The sequence below is a fragment of the Pan troglodytes genome, chromosome 14 (assembly GCF_028858775.2).
Source record: "Pan troglodytes isolate AG18354 chromosome 14, NHGRI_mPanTro3-v2.0_pri, whole genome shotgun sequence".
In the NCBI taxonomy this organism is placed as follows: domain Eukaryota; kingdom Metazoa; phylum Chordata; class Mammalia; order Primates; family Hominidae; genus Pan; species Pan troglodytes.
In genome coordinates, this window is record NC_072412.2 from 56301737 (window position 1) to 56321920 (window position 20184).

The window sequence follows — 20184 nt, forward strand, 5'->3', positions numbered from 1 at the left end:
ATAATTTTTTTAAGTACCTGCAAATTGCATTCAGAATAACCATATTTAACTTTTCTCATATAAATGTGGTGGTTGTTCTGGTATGAGATTCAGCTCCCTGTCTGTTTGGGTCCTTGGGCTTGGTTCACAGCTTCTCAACAGCTGTCTTCAAACACGCAAGAATCTACCCTGCCTAGGCTGACTCTCCCAGACGTGGCCCTAGGGTGTTTGGAGCCATGCTACCTCAGGGTATTTTCTTTTTCTTTCTTTCTTTCTCTCTTTCTTTCTTTCTTTCTTTCTTTCTCTTTCTTTCTTCCTTCCTTTCTTCCTTCCTTCCTTCCTTTTTTTTTTTTGACATAGGGTCTCACTCTGTTATCCACGCTGGGGTGCAATGGCATGATCATGGCTCACTGCAGCTTCGATGTCCTGGGCTCAAGCAATCCTCCCACCTGAGCGTCCTGAGTAGCTGAGACTACAGACATGTATCACCATGCCCAGTTAATTTTTTTTTTTTTTAATTTTTGTAGAGATAAGGTCTCGCTGTGTTGCCTAGACTGGTCTCAAACTCCTAGGCTTAAGCGATCCTCCCACCTCGGCTTCCCAAAGTGCTGGGATTACAGGCCTGAGCCACCTCACCTGATTGTATTTTCCTTTAATCAATGACATTCAGCTTCCTGCTGTCCCCTCCAAGAGTGTGAAGGGCTGGCATCAGGTTGTTGCTGGAAATATTAAGGCAATCAGAAGCCTGGATCATTCCTGTAGCAGTATTGGCTGAGTGTCCAATGGGCTGGAGCCATTGGAGAAGCCAGTTCTGACCATTACCCAGGGTTTACATCTGACTCCATGGGCTTCACTAAAGTTGTTGGCCTGGTTTGGATAGTAAGCACTTGAGTTTATGACTTCTAGATAATTTTTCACTATAGCAGCCAGAGCTCAGGGTGAGCAAAAGGGAAAACTGTGATATATTTATGGTTTCTCTCTGGCAGGGCCTTAGGGTGGTGCATTCTGGAAGGTGCTGGAAGTTGGGCCAGTAGGAGCTGAGGGGATGTGAATAAGGCACTGATAGCATCTGCCACAGTCCCTGATGGGTCCGTTCTCATCCACTTACATCCCACTTAAGTTTAGTCTGTCTTGTCACTGATTCTTAATGGGGGTGACTGTCAATACTTTAAAAAAGGAAAATAGGCTGGGCGCAGTAGCTCATGCTTGTAATCCCAGCACTTTGGGAGGCCAAGGCGGGCGGATTGCCTGAGGTCAGGAGTTCATGATCAGCCTGGCTAACATGGTGAAACCCCATCTCTATTAAAAATACAAAAATTAGCCGGGCACGGTGGTGCACGTCTGTAGTCCCAGCTACTTCGGAGACTAAGGCAGGAGAATCACTTGAACCCAGGAGGCAGAAGTTGCAGTGAGCCAAGATCGTGCCAGAGCAAGACTCCATCTCAAAAAAAAAAAAAAAGGAAAATAATTACTGCAGAAAGGTTAGTGGGCCAGGGTACAGTCCTTACACAGAAGCTGGTTCCTAGGTCATAATTAATATTTATGATCCCAGACCTTAAAGTCTGAAAGATCTGAGACCTCTGAGTTCCTTCATCTCTGTCAGTCCATAGTTTCTGTAACTGCCCATTTGGTTACTACCAGGAAAGAAAACACCTAGAGAGATTCCAACAAATCCCCTTAAGAACCAGCCTCTATAATATAATAGCTACTCTATCTCTTCCTGATAAACAGGTAACTTCTTTTTTTGCCTGTTGCTCTACAGGCATGAGGAACCCAAAATAACTAGATGGCAGCTGTTGCTTTAGGGCTAATGTAGTGCTTCCTGTGTCTGCTGGCAGAAGAGCTCTCCATTTCCCAGTTAGAAACCATAATCTCTGGTCCAGCAGACCAGACCAGGGGACAAATTCCCCAAGTAGACCATGGGAAGTGATAGTGTCAGGAGCCACTCCTCCTCTTACCCCTTGTTTCCTAAACCCGTGAGTTCTTCCTGCTGGGGGCATTGTACCCTCAACAACATTGATCTAGACAATATGCCACATTTTGGATGACACCACCAAAACCCTGCAAGTGGCATTCTCAGGCTGGAACCCCAGCTGTGCCTTTAAAACACCATTCAAATTTTCTACCAGACTAGCTCTAGGGTGATATAGTATAGAGTAGGACCAGTGAATACCATCGCTGTGTGTCAATTATAGTACTTCCTTCCCTGGAAAGCAAGTCTGTTGGTCCAGGAAATGTTAGGTGGGATCCTGAAAAAGCTAAATCAGACCCTCTATGAGTGCTCAAATATCTTTCAAATGCTAGTGGTATTACAGAAGCCAATCCATCAATATCCCATCCAAATCCATCGTGAATACTACAGTACACAGGATAATTACTTGCCACTTATATCCCATCCAAATCTATCATCAATGCCACAGTAAGTTGGGGTTTGCCACCATACCACTTACCACCAGCAATGGGATTTGCTTATTGCTACTTGTCAAGCAAGTGATGTAGCTCCAGACTGTATCCTAAAGATCTGCTTCCTAGGATTACTTCTCGTACCAACTGTCTTAGCTTGTGTTCCACCAGAAGCAGATGCTGAGCTAAGTTTTTGCGTGTAAGTAGTTTATTGTGTAATTGACCCCAGGAAATATCAATAACAGTGTGAAGAAAGGAGACAGGGACAGCAAGGCTGTCTGTAAAGGGCACATTGCCAAATAAGCTTTGGCAACTATGGGCGACTGGAGCTAAATGCACTAAGGGGAACTCTAGAAGACCAAGTAGTGCACATTCCTGACTTATCTCTTCTGAGGGGTGAGGAAGCTGGGGCATTCATTTATCAGCTCCCATTTATCATTGGTAGAGGCAACTCCTGAGGGAAGAGAGGAGGGCTATTAACTCCCCTACATTTCCAGCCTGCCACAGTGTATAGGGACTGAAAAAACTGGGTGTAGGAGAAAACTTTCAGCAAGACTCACAAGTGCTGGCACTCAGAAGTTGATCCTGTATGCCCAGATGTGGGAAAGGCTGAGGCACTGTGGGAGTGGTCTGCTATAATGTACAGGAATTACATATGAATACCACTGAGTGATTAATATGAACCAAGGGCGGCTGTATGCGCTATATGTGTGTCTCATGTATTTCTCACATCATGAGAATAGTAATAGGGCTTACCTATTACTATCCTCATTTTCCAGATGGAGAATCTGAGGCTCAGAGGTGTTAAACAATTTCCCCAAGGTCATTCAGCTATTTAGTGGAGGTGCTTGGATTCAAAATCAGGGACTCTTCACCTTTCCAGAATATGGAGGACTGTGATGCAACTGATAGTAAGTCACCAACAGACACTGGCTGAGTGAGATTTTCTTTAATACCAAAGGCATTAAACATCATAGAGGCAACTAAACAAAGCAGAAAACCTCATAGCGTGCTCTTGGTTGTAGGTACTGATTTGAGTGCTTATGAGGATTTACAGCTGCAAATAATAACAACTATCTGGAATTAGGCCTTTAGCAGGCATGAGAAGCTATTTTGTTCCATGGGCACAGGTTTTTTACAACCTCCACATCCCACCCTTATGCTATCTAAAATGATTCTAAGGTCTATAGCTATATATTTACCCCAGCACATTTCTGAGGATTGATTGTGAGATTGGATGAATCAGTTGTCAGTTTTCTAGGTGTACTGTCATTCAGCAGGTCTAGGCTTCAGGCATGCATGAGGTTTGTCTTGCAGAGGGGAAGAGTGAGGAAGTGAGGATAAATCTCCTGAAGCAAAGAAGCCTTAGAGAGGACACAGTAAGAACTAGAAAGGCAAATGTCTCAGAGGCCAGTTAAGTATCAGAAAATGAGGAAAGCAGGCTCAGTGCACAGTAATAGGGAGTAGTGAGGACTGTGGCAAAAAGGCCAGCACATTCCCTGTCTAAAAGTGGCAGCAGCTACTCAGCTCAGCCAAGTACAGTAGTATCCCTTTATCTACCGAGATATATTCCAAGACACTCCCCTCCCAGTGGATGCCTGAAACCATGGGTAATACAGAACTCTATAGATACTATGGCTTTTTTTTCCATCTAATAACTGAGACAGCTACTAAGTGACCAATGGGCAGGTAGCATCTATGCTGAACAAAGGGGTGATTCACATCCCAGGCAACACAGAGTGGAACTCAGAGATTTCATTACCCACAACAGTGTGCAATTTAAACCATATAAATTGTTTATTTCTGGCACTTTCCACTTAATATTTTCAGACTATGGTTGATCACAGGTAGCTCAAACTGCAGAAAGTGAAACTGTGGATAAGGGGGTACTAGTTTTACCATTTGGGAATGTGGCCCATTGCTTTCAGAGAATCAGCAATTTCGTTAGTTGAAAATACAAATTTCTGTGGGTAGTTTTCTAATTTTCAAATGTCAGTAGCTAATTTACAATTATCTAAAATACTATGTGGGCTAATTTGTGAGCTTTGCCTTAATGCTTGTAAGACTAATTGTCACTGGAAATGGAATTCTGCCTGGCTGTGACCCCTGAGTGATAGAAATAGAAGCCATAAGTGGCAGTTACAGATAAATAGGCCTTGGTCCAAAATAAGAACACATTTTCTAATAATATTATTCAAAGGCAGAGTGTTCTTCTCTAGGGCATGAGTTGCTCATTTCTATAGATGTTCAAGTATCAATTGGTTGGCATCTTTGCCAGAACTGTGTAAAGGAAGACCAGGCATCAGATAGATGGGATGTTAGACTTCACATCTCCCTTTCAAACCTGAGCTCCTTTGAATCAAAAGCACTACTTTTTCACAAAGGTTTCAATTCAAGCTGGACTGGGCATTCAGAATGAGCCTTTTGGTTTTACTTTCTGTGCCATACGTAGAACACATGTGTGTCTCTTCTGGTCTGTAAATATAGGACGGGACTGAGATGCCTTTTTCAAGGGAAAATGTTTCAAAGGCTGATTATTACTATTTTAGACTTTCTATCTCTTGGGTGTGCCTTGCCCTGAGTTGGCCTGTGTTTCTTCAAATCCACTCAGCAAGGTTCAGCTTGGTTTGGCTGTGTCTCTGCTGGTATTATTTTCTGTGGAGATAAATGCACACAGACTCTGATAATTTATATACATTCAGATGTAATCATAAGGAGAAACCAACACTTTACTATATATTTTTAAATTGCCATAAATCTGGGATCTGGAAATGAACAATTTTTCTTCTGAACACATATATTTGCCAATATTGGTATTTTCTGTACCCTCAAAAACATTGAGTATATCAATATAACAATGAAAATGTGAACATTTAAGCAAAAACAATTTGGCCAATTAAACCAGATATACCAATTAATTCAATGACAAAAATAAGTCAAAGAACTCAGCTTTGGCACATGGAGGCATTCAAGACACCAGCATCTGTTTTATTTTTGAGAGCAGCGTCTGGTCCTTATATATTCATCTAACACTTGCAGTAGATCTTGACTTCGGTATGAAACTTGCTCACATTTTCAGATCTACAAAGGACAGATTTTAACCATTATTCTGAAAATGCTTTCCTTTCCATAAGAAAATGAAGAAAAAAGCCTGCTTTATATTAAAATGCTTATTTTAGCCATGAAGATAAGCCCTAGCCATTCTCAGATGCTGAAATACTTTGGTTTGGAAGATCTTTACTGCATGGTTCTTGGCCTGGAGCCTTATTATGCTAGAGAATCCAATCCACGTGAATGTTCTGTTTTTCAATCATTTGTTTGCAAAGTCTAATCTGGAAGGGGAATTAATATTATTAAGGACATTTTGTGTGCAAGGGCTGTGCCAGGCATTTAACAAGTATTATCTTGTTTAACCCTCGCAATGACCCAGCGGGGGTGGGGGCATTACTACCTACATGAGAAAGCAGGCTCTGGAGCATCAGAATCAAATCAGAGCCTGGGACTCAGGGCAGCCAGCTCCAAGGTCACACAGGATTTTTTTTTTTTTTTTTTTCTGCGTAAGAAAAATATTGGGGAAAGGAGAAGAGAAATCCATTGTAAACTTAGGCAATCCAAAATTAAATTTCAGGGACCATATATGAAACTATCTCTTTGAATCGTAATTCCAGTTACACATTAAATTTAACTGTAGGGAGACCTGAGTACAAACATTCATTGATTAGCCTTACAGTAAATTTGTAAGATCAAAACTTCCTAAATCCTATTGCAGATGGTACTAGCCACTGACTTTGACTTTCAGCTGTCAGACTGATCATTAGCAAACAATTTCTGGGCCAAGTGCCCACATCAGTTTTGAGGGAACTTTGGGATTTTTCTTTGCTCTGATTTGTAACAATCTGTGTATGCCTTCTTTGGTAACCCTGATGAGAGCTCAAAGTAGGACTTTAAGCAGATATCCTAAGGCCAATATCCCAATTCTGCGTTTGTTTTTTTCCTTGAGGTTTAAACAGTATGTTGAATCAACATTCTATCAAGAGCTTTTTTAGTGCTTTTACCAAGAAGTTCTTAGTGAGAGCTGCATTCAGTTCAACTTTCTTTCTCGGTTCCTTTCCCTACCCTGGTTTAGTGTGTTGAAAAATCCTTTTGCATCAGCATTTATGCAGCATATAATTTTTTTACTCTCATCCAACAGGCACATTTGGATTTACTATTTCACTTGAACAGTTGGTGTTTACTGGCAGCAACAAGAACAAAATTTATAGCAGCAAATGGAAGCTGAACTCGCATGCTGGCTTTGCACTGAAGAACTTTGTGTTTGCCATTTCCTAATTGTGAAAACAATATGTCCAAGATTTTGCTGTCATCAGCATTCTGATGTAACGACTTCCATCTGGTCAAAGGAAGAAATTCAGAACCTCTATCTCCTTTTGAATTCTACTTCAGTGCAAAGGTAACTGGCTTAGGAGAATGTTGGAAGACAAGAAATTCAGACAATACATTCTGAAAAGCGACTATAATATCCACTTTTCCAGGGGATAATTTTCCTGAAGAGCAAACAGGGGTAGGGAATTTGTCACGATCTTCTTAATGGAAGCGGCTCTAATTGGAGCAAGATGACAGGATTACTTGGAGGTGAGAGAGGATAAAGAAAGCAGGATGATTTGTGGCGCGTTCCAATCGGAGGTAATAAGAAGTCAGAGATCCACAGAGACCATGCAATTGGAGAACAATACGAAGGCAATGGAGGCCAACAACGTGGTAATAAGAAGCGGTTTAACATCCCATCTCATCCCATCTGGCATTCAGAATTTGGCACTGGTTATTGAAATATGAAGCTCCTGATGGTCCTCACACTCCTACAGTGACCTTCTTCACTCATTAGCCAGGAGTTGAAGCTGAAAGAAATGTAGAATAATATCTCAAATGCTTGCTTTGCATTTTTTATATTCATTGATTCAACAAATATTTACTGAGCACTATATTGCATTTTAGGAATGGCATTAGGTACTGGAGATATGAGCTAACACACATTGCTTGGCTACCCATTATAGATAATTACATGAGAAACACAAAATATGCATAGAAGGACCCTAATTTTGAGTCAAACAACCCAGGAAGAAGACTTTTCCATAGCTATCTTTATACTTTATATTAATCTTTTTCTTTGTATTTTATGTTCATCTTCTTCTTCCTGAAATGAGAAGGGAAGGAAAATAGAATTCTGGAAATAACCTTACAGCTGCCCTTCACTCTATGGAAAAAGTGAGCTCTTGACAGGAAAGGGGTTCTATCCATGATCCTACAATTCCTAAACAGCAACAGCATCATGGACATATTTGTTCCTAGCGTCATAAGCCTGCATACAGTAGGCATTCAGTTAATAGGTACTGATTGGTCTAACAGAGGAAGCTGGGCTTGATTATAAAATAAACTAGGCTGTGAAATCATGCCTCCTAAAAGCTCATTAAAGGCAGCAACATGGGATGGGGACTGTAAGGAAGTTGTCTCCCACCTGCCTCCCTCCTGAGACACACATCATTCCACAGATGTGAAAACGACCCAGACTCTGCCCGCATGTGGCCTCCCAGACCGGGCAGTAGGGCCTTGCCCCTACCCTCATGAAGACTGTGGGCTGTGTTACAGAACTGCTGCTCTGTCTCTGACTCCCCTCACTCCCATGCTCTGTTGGAAACTCAAGTTGTGAAACCACAAAACACAGAAAGGAAGTGGTCAACTATTGCACATACTCAAGCTATGTAGTCTCAGTTTATTCCATTCTTGCAGGATCATTGTAGGAAGGCATAAGAGTCCTGCTTACTGGTGAGCCACTGAACACAAACTCCCTTCTCACCTCTGCCTTGGATCCCGCCATGCCTGAGGTCGAGGGCTAGAAGCGTTGTTTCATCCACATTAATTCCGGTCTTGGGCAACGTGGCTATTTTCCGACCTGTCTGTCTTCCCACCCTAGTGGTGAATTCTCTTTCTGGGATCTCAACTCCTTCTCCTGTCACCCAGCTTTTTCCGAGCAACCCCAGTCTATCTGGCATATCATTAGAATGGTAAACCTAAAATGGTAAGCCATTCTGTGAATACCTTTAAGTAACAGGATATTAAAATGAGACTTTTCCTGTTGTCTCAGTGCTAGCTGACATCTTTGAGCTGAGAAAAAAAAATTGTTAAAAATGCTCATCTATTCTCAAGAGATGTCATCTGCTAAGGAGTGACCAAGAAAATGGTCCAATAACCCTGAAACCATCGCTCAAATCTTAGCTATGTAAGGGGAGACTTGTAAATTAATGAGGACGGCAAGGATTTCATCAGACAGAGCTTTCAGGCTGCTAAAATGCTTCCTCCTCCCTTCTCATGTGTTTTCCCCTCATCTTACGCAAATAAGAGGGGGCCTTCAGAGAATTACTTGGAGAGCTGACCTAGGACCCCTAGGCTTTGGGGAACATAGAATGTATTAGTGTCTATTGCTGCTGAAACAAATTAGCACACATTTAACAGCTTAAAAATAGCAAAATTACTACCTCACAGTTCTGTAGGTTAGAAGTCCAGTGGGCGCGGCTGGTGTGTGGGCTTCAAGCCTCACAGGGCTGAAATCAAGGTGTTGGCCAGGCTGTACTCCCTCCTAGAGTCTCTAATGAAGCATCTGTTTCCAGGCTTCTGCGCCTTGTTGGCGGAATTCCGTTCAATTTGCCTGCTGGACTGAGGTCCCTGCTTCCCTGTGGGCTGTCGGTGGGAACTGCCACTGGCTCCTTGCAGCCTTTCTCTGATTCTTGCACAAGGGCACCTACATCTCAGAGCCAGCGAGAGTGTGAGTGTGTGGAATCCTTCTCACGAGGCCTCATCTCTCTGACTTTCGTCGGGAAATGTTCTCTGCTTTTAAAGGATCATGTAATTATTTTGAGCCTACCCGATAATCCAGGATAATCCCCTCATCTAAAAATCTGTTACCTTAACCACATCTGCAAAGTCCCTGTTGCCGTGTAATGTAAGCTATTCACAGGTTCTGGGGATTAGGAAAAGGACATCTTTGGTGGGGGCCTTATTCAGCCTACCACATAGAGATTAGTACCTGAAAAGCCAGCAGGTGAGAAGCTAGACAGAGCAGCTGGTGGCAGCTAAAGGAGAAAGGGGGCGAGAGCTGGAGAAGTCGCACTTCCACCGATGGCGCAGCAAAGGGGATGTTGCCCCGGAGGACTCAGGGAACGGAACTGGGCTATCAGCTGAGAATGGGGCTCCACTCAAAAGGAGGAACCAACAGGAGACACAAGGAACCCCAGCAGGAAGAAGTCGGAGATGGAGGAGGGGAAGTCGTAGCTGGAGGAGACATGTGTGTTAGGAAGCTACAATGGCAGCTCCCTAGTGGAGGTGTTTCGGAAAAACTCTGAAGATTCCCCTTGAGAAAATCATCGGCCTTCAGACAACGTCTATGCCAGATAATGCTACCAAATCACAACCTTGCCTTTCCTCCCTACTGCTGTTCCGATGTGGGAGGACCCAAAGGCAGCAGAAGAGCCAAAGAAGAGTAGCAGAAAGGCAAAGTTGGCTGTCATGCCCTGGCGCACCTTGCTGCTACCCTGCAGCTCCCTGCCACCTGGCCATGCACTGCTTCCCCTCTACACCCTGCTGAGGCAGGTCTGGGCTGGGGACACAGGAAGCTTTGAGTTGGGTGAGCAATTGAAGCTTTGATGTTAGACTGAACTGGACCTTCAAGATCTCAAAACACAAAGTATTTGTTAGTAACTGAAAGGTGGCATAAATGTTAGATCAACCTAGGATTTTATCACCAAATAAGGAAACAAGTTCACTGGGCAGTTCTAAGAAAGAATAGAATTGCTTCCTGCTTGGTCTTTTTTGTTTAATAGACCAGATTCACAAATGCCCCAACCCTTCTCTAGCAATGTGTAGGTTCTGATCACCAAGGGCTATCTCAAGAGAAGGGCCAAACATCTCCATTAACAGGAACTCAAGCCCTTGTTTCATTGAAATGTTTGGTTACAGCTTAATGACCACAGTTGCAAAGCCAGAATATTGAGTTTTTATATGCTATATTATTTACATGGAATAATGCCCTCTTGGTACCATATTGAACATAGTAAATTCTCTGTTAATTGACACTATACAGAAAGAGTACTTTGACTGATCGAGGAAGGCTAATGTTTTTTGATCTCTAATCCTTGGGCTACCTTTTCCGTGATGTCACGGAAAGAGCATTAGACTAGTTATTGTTCTAGAACTGGGACTCTCACTAACTATATACACATGGGCAGATCATTTTACATTTTTGAGCATTGGTTTCTTCATGTGTAAGGTGGTAACAACAATGTCTCCCCTGCCTTGTTCATAGGATTGTAGGGAGAATCAAATGACATAATGGTCATGAAAATATATTTCTAAGTTGTAATCTGTATATGGAATAAGGTGTTACTAGTAATTGAACATTTATATATATTCTGTAACAGGTTGTAAACTTTTAAAAGAGATCTAGTACACCATGCTTAATGGACTATTTTTTGAAAGACACATCAAAAACTGTTGACAATAATTGCCTCTAGGTAGAGACATGAGAGTGATGGGAAGGAGGCAGACTTATTTTTCACTCAATTTCCTTTTGTATCTCTTGAATTAATACTATATATACACATGACACATTTAATTTAAACCAATACAATTCAATAACTATTTGAGAAGTTAAAGAAAAAAGATATATTTATTCTGAATAATAAATTGAAAATAATCTAATCTTTCTGTAAAATGGCTTTTTAGGATCTTTAATACTTTAGCTTTAAGTGAGATGATTTAGTTGATGCAACCAGCATGGAACTTGGCACACAGTGGGTATTCAAAAAGTGGTAGAGCCCTTTGCCTTGAGGCCATCATATGACTATCCACTCCCAGTGAATTTGCTATATACAAGGATATAGTTAATGGGATGCTGGATATTAGAAAGTTTATTGGATTTTACCAGGATGCTGGACACAGATGGTAAGTGGAAAATGCCAGAAAGTTGATGAATCATCTGGTAAACTAGTGGAAAAGGTAAATGGAGCCAGAAAGAGGCCAGAGAGGGCAAGGAAACAGAACAGGTCTGGAGAAAGGCAACTACACTTATTATATCACGTAACCCACTTTTCAGTTGCTGATGTTTCCAAAATGGTAAGTACATTTTGCAAACTGGAGTTATTCTGATCTTCATGCTATTAAATGCTTATTAATTAACAAACAGCATGAAGTCTCATTAGCTAGGCTGTGGGGTTTTTTTTTTTTTTTTCAAATTTAGGATTTCTCTTCATTTTATGGTAAGGCGCAGGGAGTCCATAAATCAGAACACTTTATGAGAAGTTCTAACACCTAGCCCTAATGCCAAGACTGAGAATCTGATAGCATAGCTATTAAAAATTAAGACCCCTGAAAGACTTCCATTTCTGCTAACAGCAATGCCCAAGGCAGCCAGACACTATGTCTCCCTTTCTGTTTTAATGTAGTTGCATCAATTCTGCTATTCTGTTATAAAGCAAGCACCTAGGATGACATTTACAAAGCAGGCAAAATGAAAATGGAACAAAAACTCGAACTATCACATGCAGAAATCACCACCAATGCTAAGACATTATAGATAATATTGACATAGCTATGGGAAAATTTAAAATCTTGCTGCTCAAAGTGCTTCTTAAACAGCCTCATCAGCATCACATGGGAGCTTGTTTCCAATGCAGAATCTCAGGCCCTCCCCCAAGACCTACAGAATCAGAATATTTTGTTTTACAAGATCCGCAAGTGATTTCTATGAATATTGAAATTTAAGAAGCACTAATTTAAATGTATCGATGTGCTCCAGGTTAAAAAAAAAGTTGCTGATGAAAAGATAGCAATCGTTTTATCTCAGAAATGAGAAATGGTCAACTTTGGATTTTTCCTTGAGAATAAATAATTAATACATAAATTCAGCCCAAAACATAACATGGAAACATATTTCCAAAGAAAAGGCTTTGAGACAGTGGAACCATTTGGGTGCCATTTAAATTTAAAGAAGGAAATAGAAGAAAAAGAAGATCAAAGATGGAGACTCCAAGTCTTGGCAACTGATTGAACGTGAAGTCCTGTGAAGACCAAAGGCTCCCCACTCTGGTGATTAGAATGAGGGGCTATTGGCTGGAGAAGGAATCTACTAACTAGTGAGGTACCAACAGAATGGAGACCCAAACTAGGACATTTAAAACCTGGGATTTTTCTTCACGGGATTGCATGTTTTCTGAATCAGTCATTCTGTGTGACACCAAGAGTAGCTTTTATTGCTTTCCCCACCATGGGCCCTTGATTTAAAAGGCTTCATCTACCAAAAGCTCTCTTTTGCTAAATAAGAATATTTCCCCATTTTTATTCATTAAAGTCCTTTTGATCAGTGTCAGATAATGTGTGACCATTAAATTTGCTATAATTCTAGATAGAAGCAAAGAAACTTTATAATTTGGTTGGTATACAGTTTTCCATATATGATTTTGGTTAGAAAATAACTCAAGGACTTTCCCTAATTGTGCAAAAGAACAAGAATCCATTGCTAACCTGAGTGAAATTTCTCAGGACTAAGGTAAGAAGAAGGACTAAGGTCAAGAATGGGGGTTATAAAATAGGAAGAGTTTTCCTACTGTTTCTGTAATGAGGTCTTCCCGTTAACAAATTCAGTTAAAGTCACTAGGAATTAACCTACACACCTGGAAATGCTCAGACCTGTCCCACTTGGAAACAAACTGGAGAAACAGTAGACATCAGCAATCAGCGGGTGACTCTTTATTTTGAATTTGGGAATAATAAAATAAAGAAAAATCATTTGTAACTGTCACTTGCAATGTGGAAGGCCCTCATCATTCTAATTGCAGGGGCTGGGTTATAATCCATTACCATGAATAATTTCTTCTAGAAAGTGCCTACATAGTAAACCAGACTATCAGGACTCTAGCCAGCTTTATGTTACGTTTTTGGTGATTTAAGGAATTCTGTTACAACAGGTGACATTTTTGAGAGTGGAAATATACTTACATGGAACAAAAGTCTTAACTCCATGAGTAATTTTTAGTTGGCAGAGGTGCAAATTCTTCTTCAGTATTTCAGCATGGAGATTTTTAGTAAGGTTTTCAATTAATTAAAAAATTTAAAAACTCTTCCTCATAAAAACTCTGTACCTCAAAGGTAACTTTAATAGGTACCTAAACTAGCTAAAAGATTGAGCTCTGTGTTGACATTTTTGGAGAATAATGCGGCAGCTGTTATGTTTGAATGTGTATTTGGGTCCCACCTTGAACAGACGGGAAACAACTGTTTTAAAATCTCTTTTCTCTGTGTAGGTTTAGGTGCAGTCATCTTGGATTTGAGTCGTGCTTGTGAATTTTCATGTGTTACAACAACCAGGTGAATATGCTGCTGTGATTCAATGTCAGTAGGAATTAATACGTGGTTTAGTTAGCAAGTTAGAACTGTCTCACATTAGATATGACTTTAGACAGTTTTATAAGAAAAATGGAATGAATTGAATATAGTCACTTGAGTTAAAGTATCTTTTACAGTCTCTCTATTCCTTTGGAGCTGATGGCAAGCCTAGAGAAGCATGCTAAAACAAGCTGACCCGAAAGTCACATTCTTCTAGTTCTCACTTTGTGGAGTAGGCACAATTCAAATATTGTAGAAGAATATCTGTTGACTTGGGGATTTGCTAACAAAGTTGAAAAACAAGCAAATTATAAAATGGTATCATGTAATAGACAACAATTTTATGGCTATCTCAGTGGTTTCATTGGTTCCTCCTCCTGGGATGGCAGCTGATCCTGGGCATGCTCTCACAGTACTACAGAAACACAGGAACCCAGGCCAACCTCTAGGCTTGGAACCAGGGCATCATCCCTTTTGCCTTCTACTTTGGGCCAAAGCACATCATGTGGCAAGCTGAGAGTTAAGGGGCATAGATACAACCTCAAATATGTTTCCGTGTGTTTTCATTTTTCCTTTCTTCCCTTCCTTCTTCATATGTCAGCCAAACTTGGTAAGATCTTTAAAAATGGGGCTCTTGCAAGCCTAATGACCAGATCAGGGCAAGATCAGGCTGAAACATCCTTTAGGAGAGCCAGATCTAGTGCTTTGCCTCCTGCATTTGGGGAATGTGATGATGTATGTGAGAGCACCACTAAACTGCAACATGCAACCTGTGTGAAAGACACACAGACACCATCCCAGACTATTAGACAGTTTTGTGGTTGTTATTGTTTTATTCTCATGTTATTGTTTTATTACTTAGCAGATTAACAAATTCTCAAACTAAATTCTATCCTAATATTCCTCCTAAACTTATCCTGTAGACATGCGGGACCACTTTCTCACTTATTTCTTAACAGAGAGGAATAAGAAATGGTCACAATCCTCTTTATGCTTAATTTGACATGATAAATTTTTTAAGATGAAGAAAAGTAACTCCCTAAAATTATAGAAAAGGTGAGCAAATAATTGTATAAATCAGGGCAGGGAAGCCCTTTCTAAGTAACTTAATATCAAAGACAGGAGCCCTAAAGGAAAAAAAATGTAGATTTGGCTATATATGAATTTAGAATATTTATATATTAAAGCCCAGTGTGATGGTTAATATTGAATGTCAACTTGATTGGATTGAAGGATGCAAAGTATTGTTCCTGGGTGTGTCTAAGGGTGTTGCCAAAGGAGATTAACATCTGAGTCAGTGGACTGGGAGAGGCTGACCCAGCTGCAATGTGAGTGGGCACAATCTAATCAGCTGCCAGTACGGCCAGACTAAAGCAGGCAGAAGAAGGTGGGAGAAGCCGACTTGCTGAGTCTTACGGCTTTCATCTTTTCTCCCCTCCTGGATGCTTCCTGCCCTCGAACATCAGACTCCAAGTTCTTCAGCTTTTGGACTCTCGGACTTAGACCAGTGGTTTGCCAGGGGCTCTCAGGCCTTCAGCCACAGACTGAAGGATACACTGTCAGCTTCCCTACTTTTGGGGTTTTGGGACTGGGACTGGTTTCCTTCCTCCTCAGCTTGCAGACAGCCTATCGTGGGATTTCACCTTGTGATCGTGTGAGTCAATTCTCCTTAATAAACTCCTCTTCACATATACATCTATCTTATTCTGTCCCTCTAGAGAACCCTGACTAATACATCTAGCATTAAAAAAAAATGCAAGTGATAAACTGGGAAATAATATTCATAATATATATGACAGATTAAATGTTTGTTATTTTTTGTTATATTATTTATGTTACTACCAAAATGGCAAAAAATGAATAAAAATAATACAAAATTATAAACAGAAGAAGAGACAATGGACAAAGGAAATCAAATTTTTGAAAGATGGAGAACAGGTAAAAAGATCAACAGAACTGAAAACTCAAGCATCAAGTACCTGTGAAGGAAATGCCAGTGAGAAGCAAGCCAACCCTTGCAAGGCAGCACTAGAAAGTCTAGGCATGGGAAGTACTAGCTAGTGTGGAAGGCAGTGCATTTCACAACAGGAACAATGTAACATCCAATAAGTATGACCAATACCTTCAAAATCACTAGAAAAGAAATGCAAATTTTAAAGAGATTTATGTCAGGCTACAAAGGCTGAAAATATAATATTCAGCATTTTTTTTTCATTCACTCATCAAATATATGCCAGAAGCCAGACAACCCTTTTGAAGAGCTTTTCTGCAAAGGCCCATTTACATTTCCTTCACAGAGAAAGGTGAGAGCAAGTAGAGAAGAGCATGGGGTTGTGTGGATTATGAGAATGGCCCCGTTTCTTCACTCATCTATATAAAGAAGCCCTTTGCCACATAACTTTGCAGTGTCCTCCCAACATGGCTGGAGTGACCTGCCCCATCCTTGACTCTCAGCTTGCCATGTGACATGCTTTGGTGTAAAGAATAAGGTGGAAGGGATGATGTCCTGGTTTTAAGCCCAGAGGTAGGCCTGGGCTCCTGTGTTTCTGTATCATTATGAGAGCATGGCTGGGCTCACCTGCTTTTCCAGGAGGAGGAACCAGTGGGAACACTAAGATAGCCATAAACTTCTTCTCTATTACACTATACCCTTTTCTAATCTGTATTTTGACTTTGTTAACAAATCCTCAAGTCAATAAATATTCTTCCATAATATATTTTTTGGAGATTCTTGCCACTACACTTCTGGGAAACAAATGAACAAATTAACATTTTCTATGTATTATTTTTCTGCTTATTTACATTAAATTAAAAAAATTCACAAAACAAGGAATACGCTATTGCACAGTGGGTTAGGCAGTGGAATTCCTTTTCTAAAATACAATGTTATCTATTTAAAGCACACTCAGCAAAATGCTTGGCTACCTTCACAGAATTCTCTACCATAACATTAATCTATTACTTTAGGGTTTTGGAACAAGAATTCATCCTCAAGTACTATTGTCCTTCATAAACCATTCCCACAATTTTTTTCATTATTTGAAAAATTAAACTTATTTTGAGATGATTGTAGATTTGCATGTAGTTGTAGGAAGTACTACAGAGATTCTGTGTACCCTTTATCTAATTTCTCCCAATAGTAGCAGTTTGCAAAACTATAGTACAACCTGGCAACCAGGATATTGACATCATAGCATTCCATTGATCTTATTCAGATCTCTCCAGTTTTACTTGTACTCATTTGCAAAACAACTTTAGAGGCTATGGAATATTCTATTGTATTGATAAATGTATCAGATTTTCTTAAGCAATCCCTTAATGTTGAACATTAGTATGTTTCTAATTTTCAGTGCAATAAAGGTTTCATAAACATTTTAATATAAATTTTATTGCATATATCTGTTTTACAGATTAAATTTCTTCAAGTGGAAATATTAAGTCAAAGAAATTACCTATTTCTAATAATTCTTACTGAAGAAGTGAAACCTAGCAGGAAGAATTGTATTTGGTAACTAGACTTTCAATTGTATTTTATAATTAGCCATCAATTTTATTTGATAATTAATGTATATTCTTCCCAATATACAATAACATCCCCTAGTTTAAAAAAACAACAAACATTATGGACCTCTATATCTATTAGCTACCATTGCATAATATTCTTCGGTAGTTTTAAACAATAATTGTACACACACACACACACACACACACACGTATTGGTCATCTCAGGCTTCCATAACTAAATACCATAGACGGGGTGGCTTAAACAACAGAAATTTGTTTTTCAGGGTTCTGGAGCTTGGAAGTCTGAGACCAGGGTGTGACTGTGGTTGGGTTCTGGTGAGAGCCTCTTTGGTTTGTTGACAGTCACCTTCTTGCTGTATCCTCATGTGAGGGGAAGTAGAGGGAGAAAAAGCTCTCTGGTGTCTTTTTTTATAAGGGCACTAATCACATCATGAAAGCCCTACCCTCAAAACCTCGTCTCAGCCTATTTATCTCCCAAAGGCCCCATCTCCAAATTCCATCACATTGGAGCTTAGGGCTTCCACCTATGAATCTTTCTGGGGTGCAGTATGGTTCAGTCTATAGCAGAAAAAAATAATAATAAATATATATATATGTACACACACACACATATATATATAAAATTTATATTCATGTATACTTGTATAGTTGAAAGTCTCCAAGATAATGAACAAAATGCTGAATGGTTATTTCTGGGTCATAGAAGGAGAGCAAATTCTAGAACTTTTTTCTTTTTGTTTCTCTGTGTTTTCCAAGTTTTATTCACTGAGCATGTACTACCATTGTGTTTATAAAATACTAAATTTTTAAAAGAAAAAGATGTTTTAAATTATGAGGTACAGATGGTCAATACATTTAATAATAAAAGTTGGAATGGCACATAGCCCATCACTAATTGAAGAAAAAGCTTTAGAATATGCAGTCCTTTAAGCAAACTAACCTAAAACTAATGAAATCCCCTTGTTCGTGATGATAGTTGCTATCACTCTCCTCTTAACTGTCTTTCAAAATAATGATCACAGGCTGAATCTCTTTTCTACCAGTGTTCTATTTATTAACTTATATTATAAAATTACTTTTTTCTTTTGTGAATGCACACCATACTTCTTCATCTTTTATCCCTGGGGCTCCTAGGCAACATCAGAGTGAGATATTTTTGTGAGTCTCAGATATTATTAAAAAGATGCTGTGGGAGGGTTGATGGAAGCACACAATATCACAGCTCCTCTTCCTCTTTCCTACGGATGAAATCTGTCAGGCAAAAAAAAAAAGCAACAAAAACAAAAATTAAAGGACTCCCCAAACAAGGTGAAAGTGAATTAGAGGGAAAGTTGGGATAGTGAAAGGGAAGAGAGGCACAGAGAAAGAGTCAATTGCCTTGGAAATGATAGAGGAGATTCTGTCAACCAGGATATGTTGGGTGTTGCTGCCGTAACAAATGCCCTCCAAATCCTATAGCGCATGCCTCACTCACTCAGGCTATCGGCCCATCGCATCAGGGTGAGCTCTGCTCATCAGCATCACTCAGGAGCCCAAACTTCAGGAGCAGCCACCATTTCAAATGTCACTGGTTGCCACACTAAAAGGAAAAAGAGAGTGACTCTGAGGGTCCCATGCCAGCAATTAAATGTTTCGGTCTAAAAGTGACAGACATCATTTCTGCTTGTAACCTACATTGCCTCAAACTATTTATATGTTCCCACAACAAAGGGCAGAAGGCCTTCCTACCACAGGTGTTCCAGAAGACCTGGAAATACTTTCCAAACAACACTAATATCAATAGCCCATGGTCTGGGCTGACTGTATGTATGTAAGCCAAAGTTAGTTGACCACAATGCCCAGCTCCCCCGTTCACAATGTCCTTGAGTCTCTGCCTGGTGCCAGCAGTGAACTACCTTGCCTCCACTGGCCACAAGTATGAAGTGTCTGCAAAAGAAAGCCCACTGACCCAAAGAGAAGGGAATCCAGGTCCCAATCTTCACCAGCCAGCCACGTGGTCATGGGCTGTGACTTTGTCAATGGGCTCATTGACAAAATTAGGAAATCCCTGAAATCTCTTTCTGCTCTAACCTGCTTTGATCCTTAGTGATGTGCACTTGTGCACCACTTTGCCAGATTGTAGGAGGATGAGAGGCTGTGCACTGCTTAAGATCTGAGGTTTGGTTTTTCCCTCCTTTAGTCAAGACAGGCTCTGTGTGCATGGAGCTCCTGCCCAGGTCTGCCTCAGGTCTGAGCCCAGACAGCAGCTGCTCCACCCCTAGGGCTTGTGGAATTAGCTGTCTATGAGATTACAAAGTAATTAGCTGTCTATGAGATTCAGAATGAAAAGTGAGCCCATGTAGCATAATTTCATGTTTTCATCAAGAACTAGTAGATTTTAAAAATCAAAGAGAAGGCAGGAAAATCAAGCAGTGGTCAGGAGCAGGGGCATGGGAGGGGAAAGAGATGCCGTGTCCACCTACAGCCACGGTTCAGCTGCTGGGTTAATCTGACTGTTAAACTGAACAGAGTTTGATGAAGTTTTTCTATTTTATTTTATTTTTCTGTACTACATCAACCAGTGGATTTTTTTTTTATTTCACTAAGTCAAACAATTATTTTACCAGTTTAAGAGGTATTCTATGACTATTAACAAATAACTCTAATCATGAAGGTCTTGGTCTAGACTTAATTAGCTTTTGGTGGTTTGGATTGGAAATACCTTATTTTTCTCATTTACTTATCATCTATTTTTGCAGCATCATTTGTATGCAGCTAAGCATTATGTCAGGCCTCAAGGATACAAAGATCAATGCAGTGTGATTCCTGCCTTCAAGGGACCTATCACTGTCTTGGAGAAGTAACGGT

The 20184-nt window shown here is 40.2% G+C and overlaps 1 protein-coding gene across 2 annotated transcripts in view; it reads right to left on the reverse strand.

The window, feature by feature from the left end:
- DLEU7 (deleted in lymphocytic leukemia 7) overlaps positions 1 to 20184 on the reverse strand; it is a 148428-nt gene that overhangs the window by 10527 nt on the left and 117717 nt on the right. The window contains exon 2 of one of the 2 annotated variants that reach the window (XM_001157783.6): positions 5088 to 7277. The exons of the other annotated variant lie outside the window; for it this stretch is intronic. Coding sequence (XP_001157783.1) covers positions 7254 to 7277 — 24 coding nt within the window. The 3' untranslated portion in view covers positions 5088 to 7253. Of the gene's footprint in view, positions 1 to 5087; positions 7278 to 20184 lie in introns of those variants that run through there. 2 annotated transcript variants of the gene reach the window in all.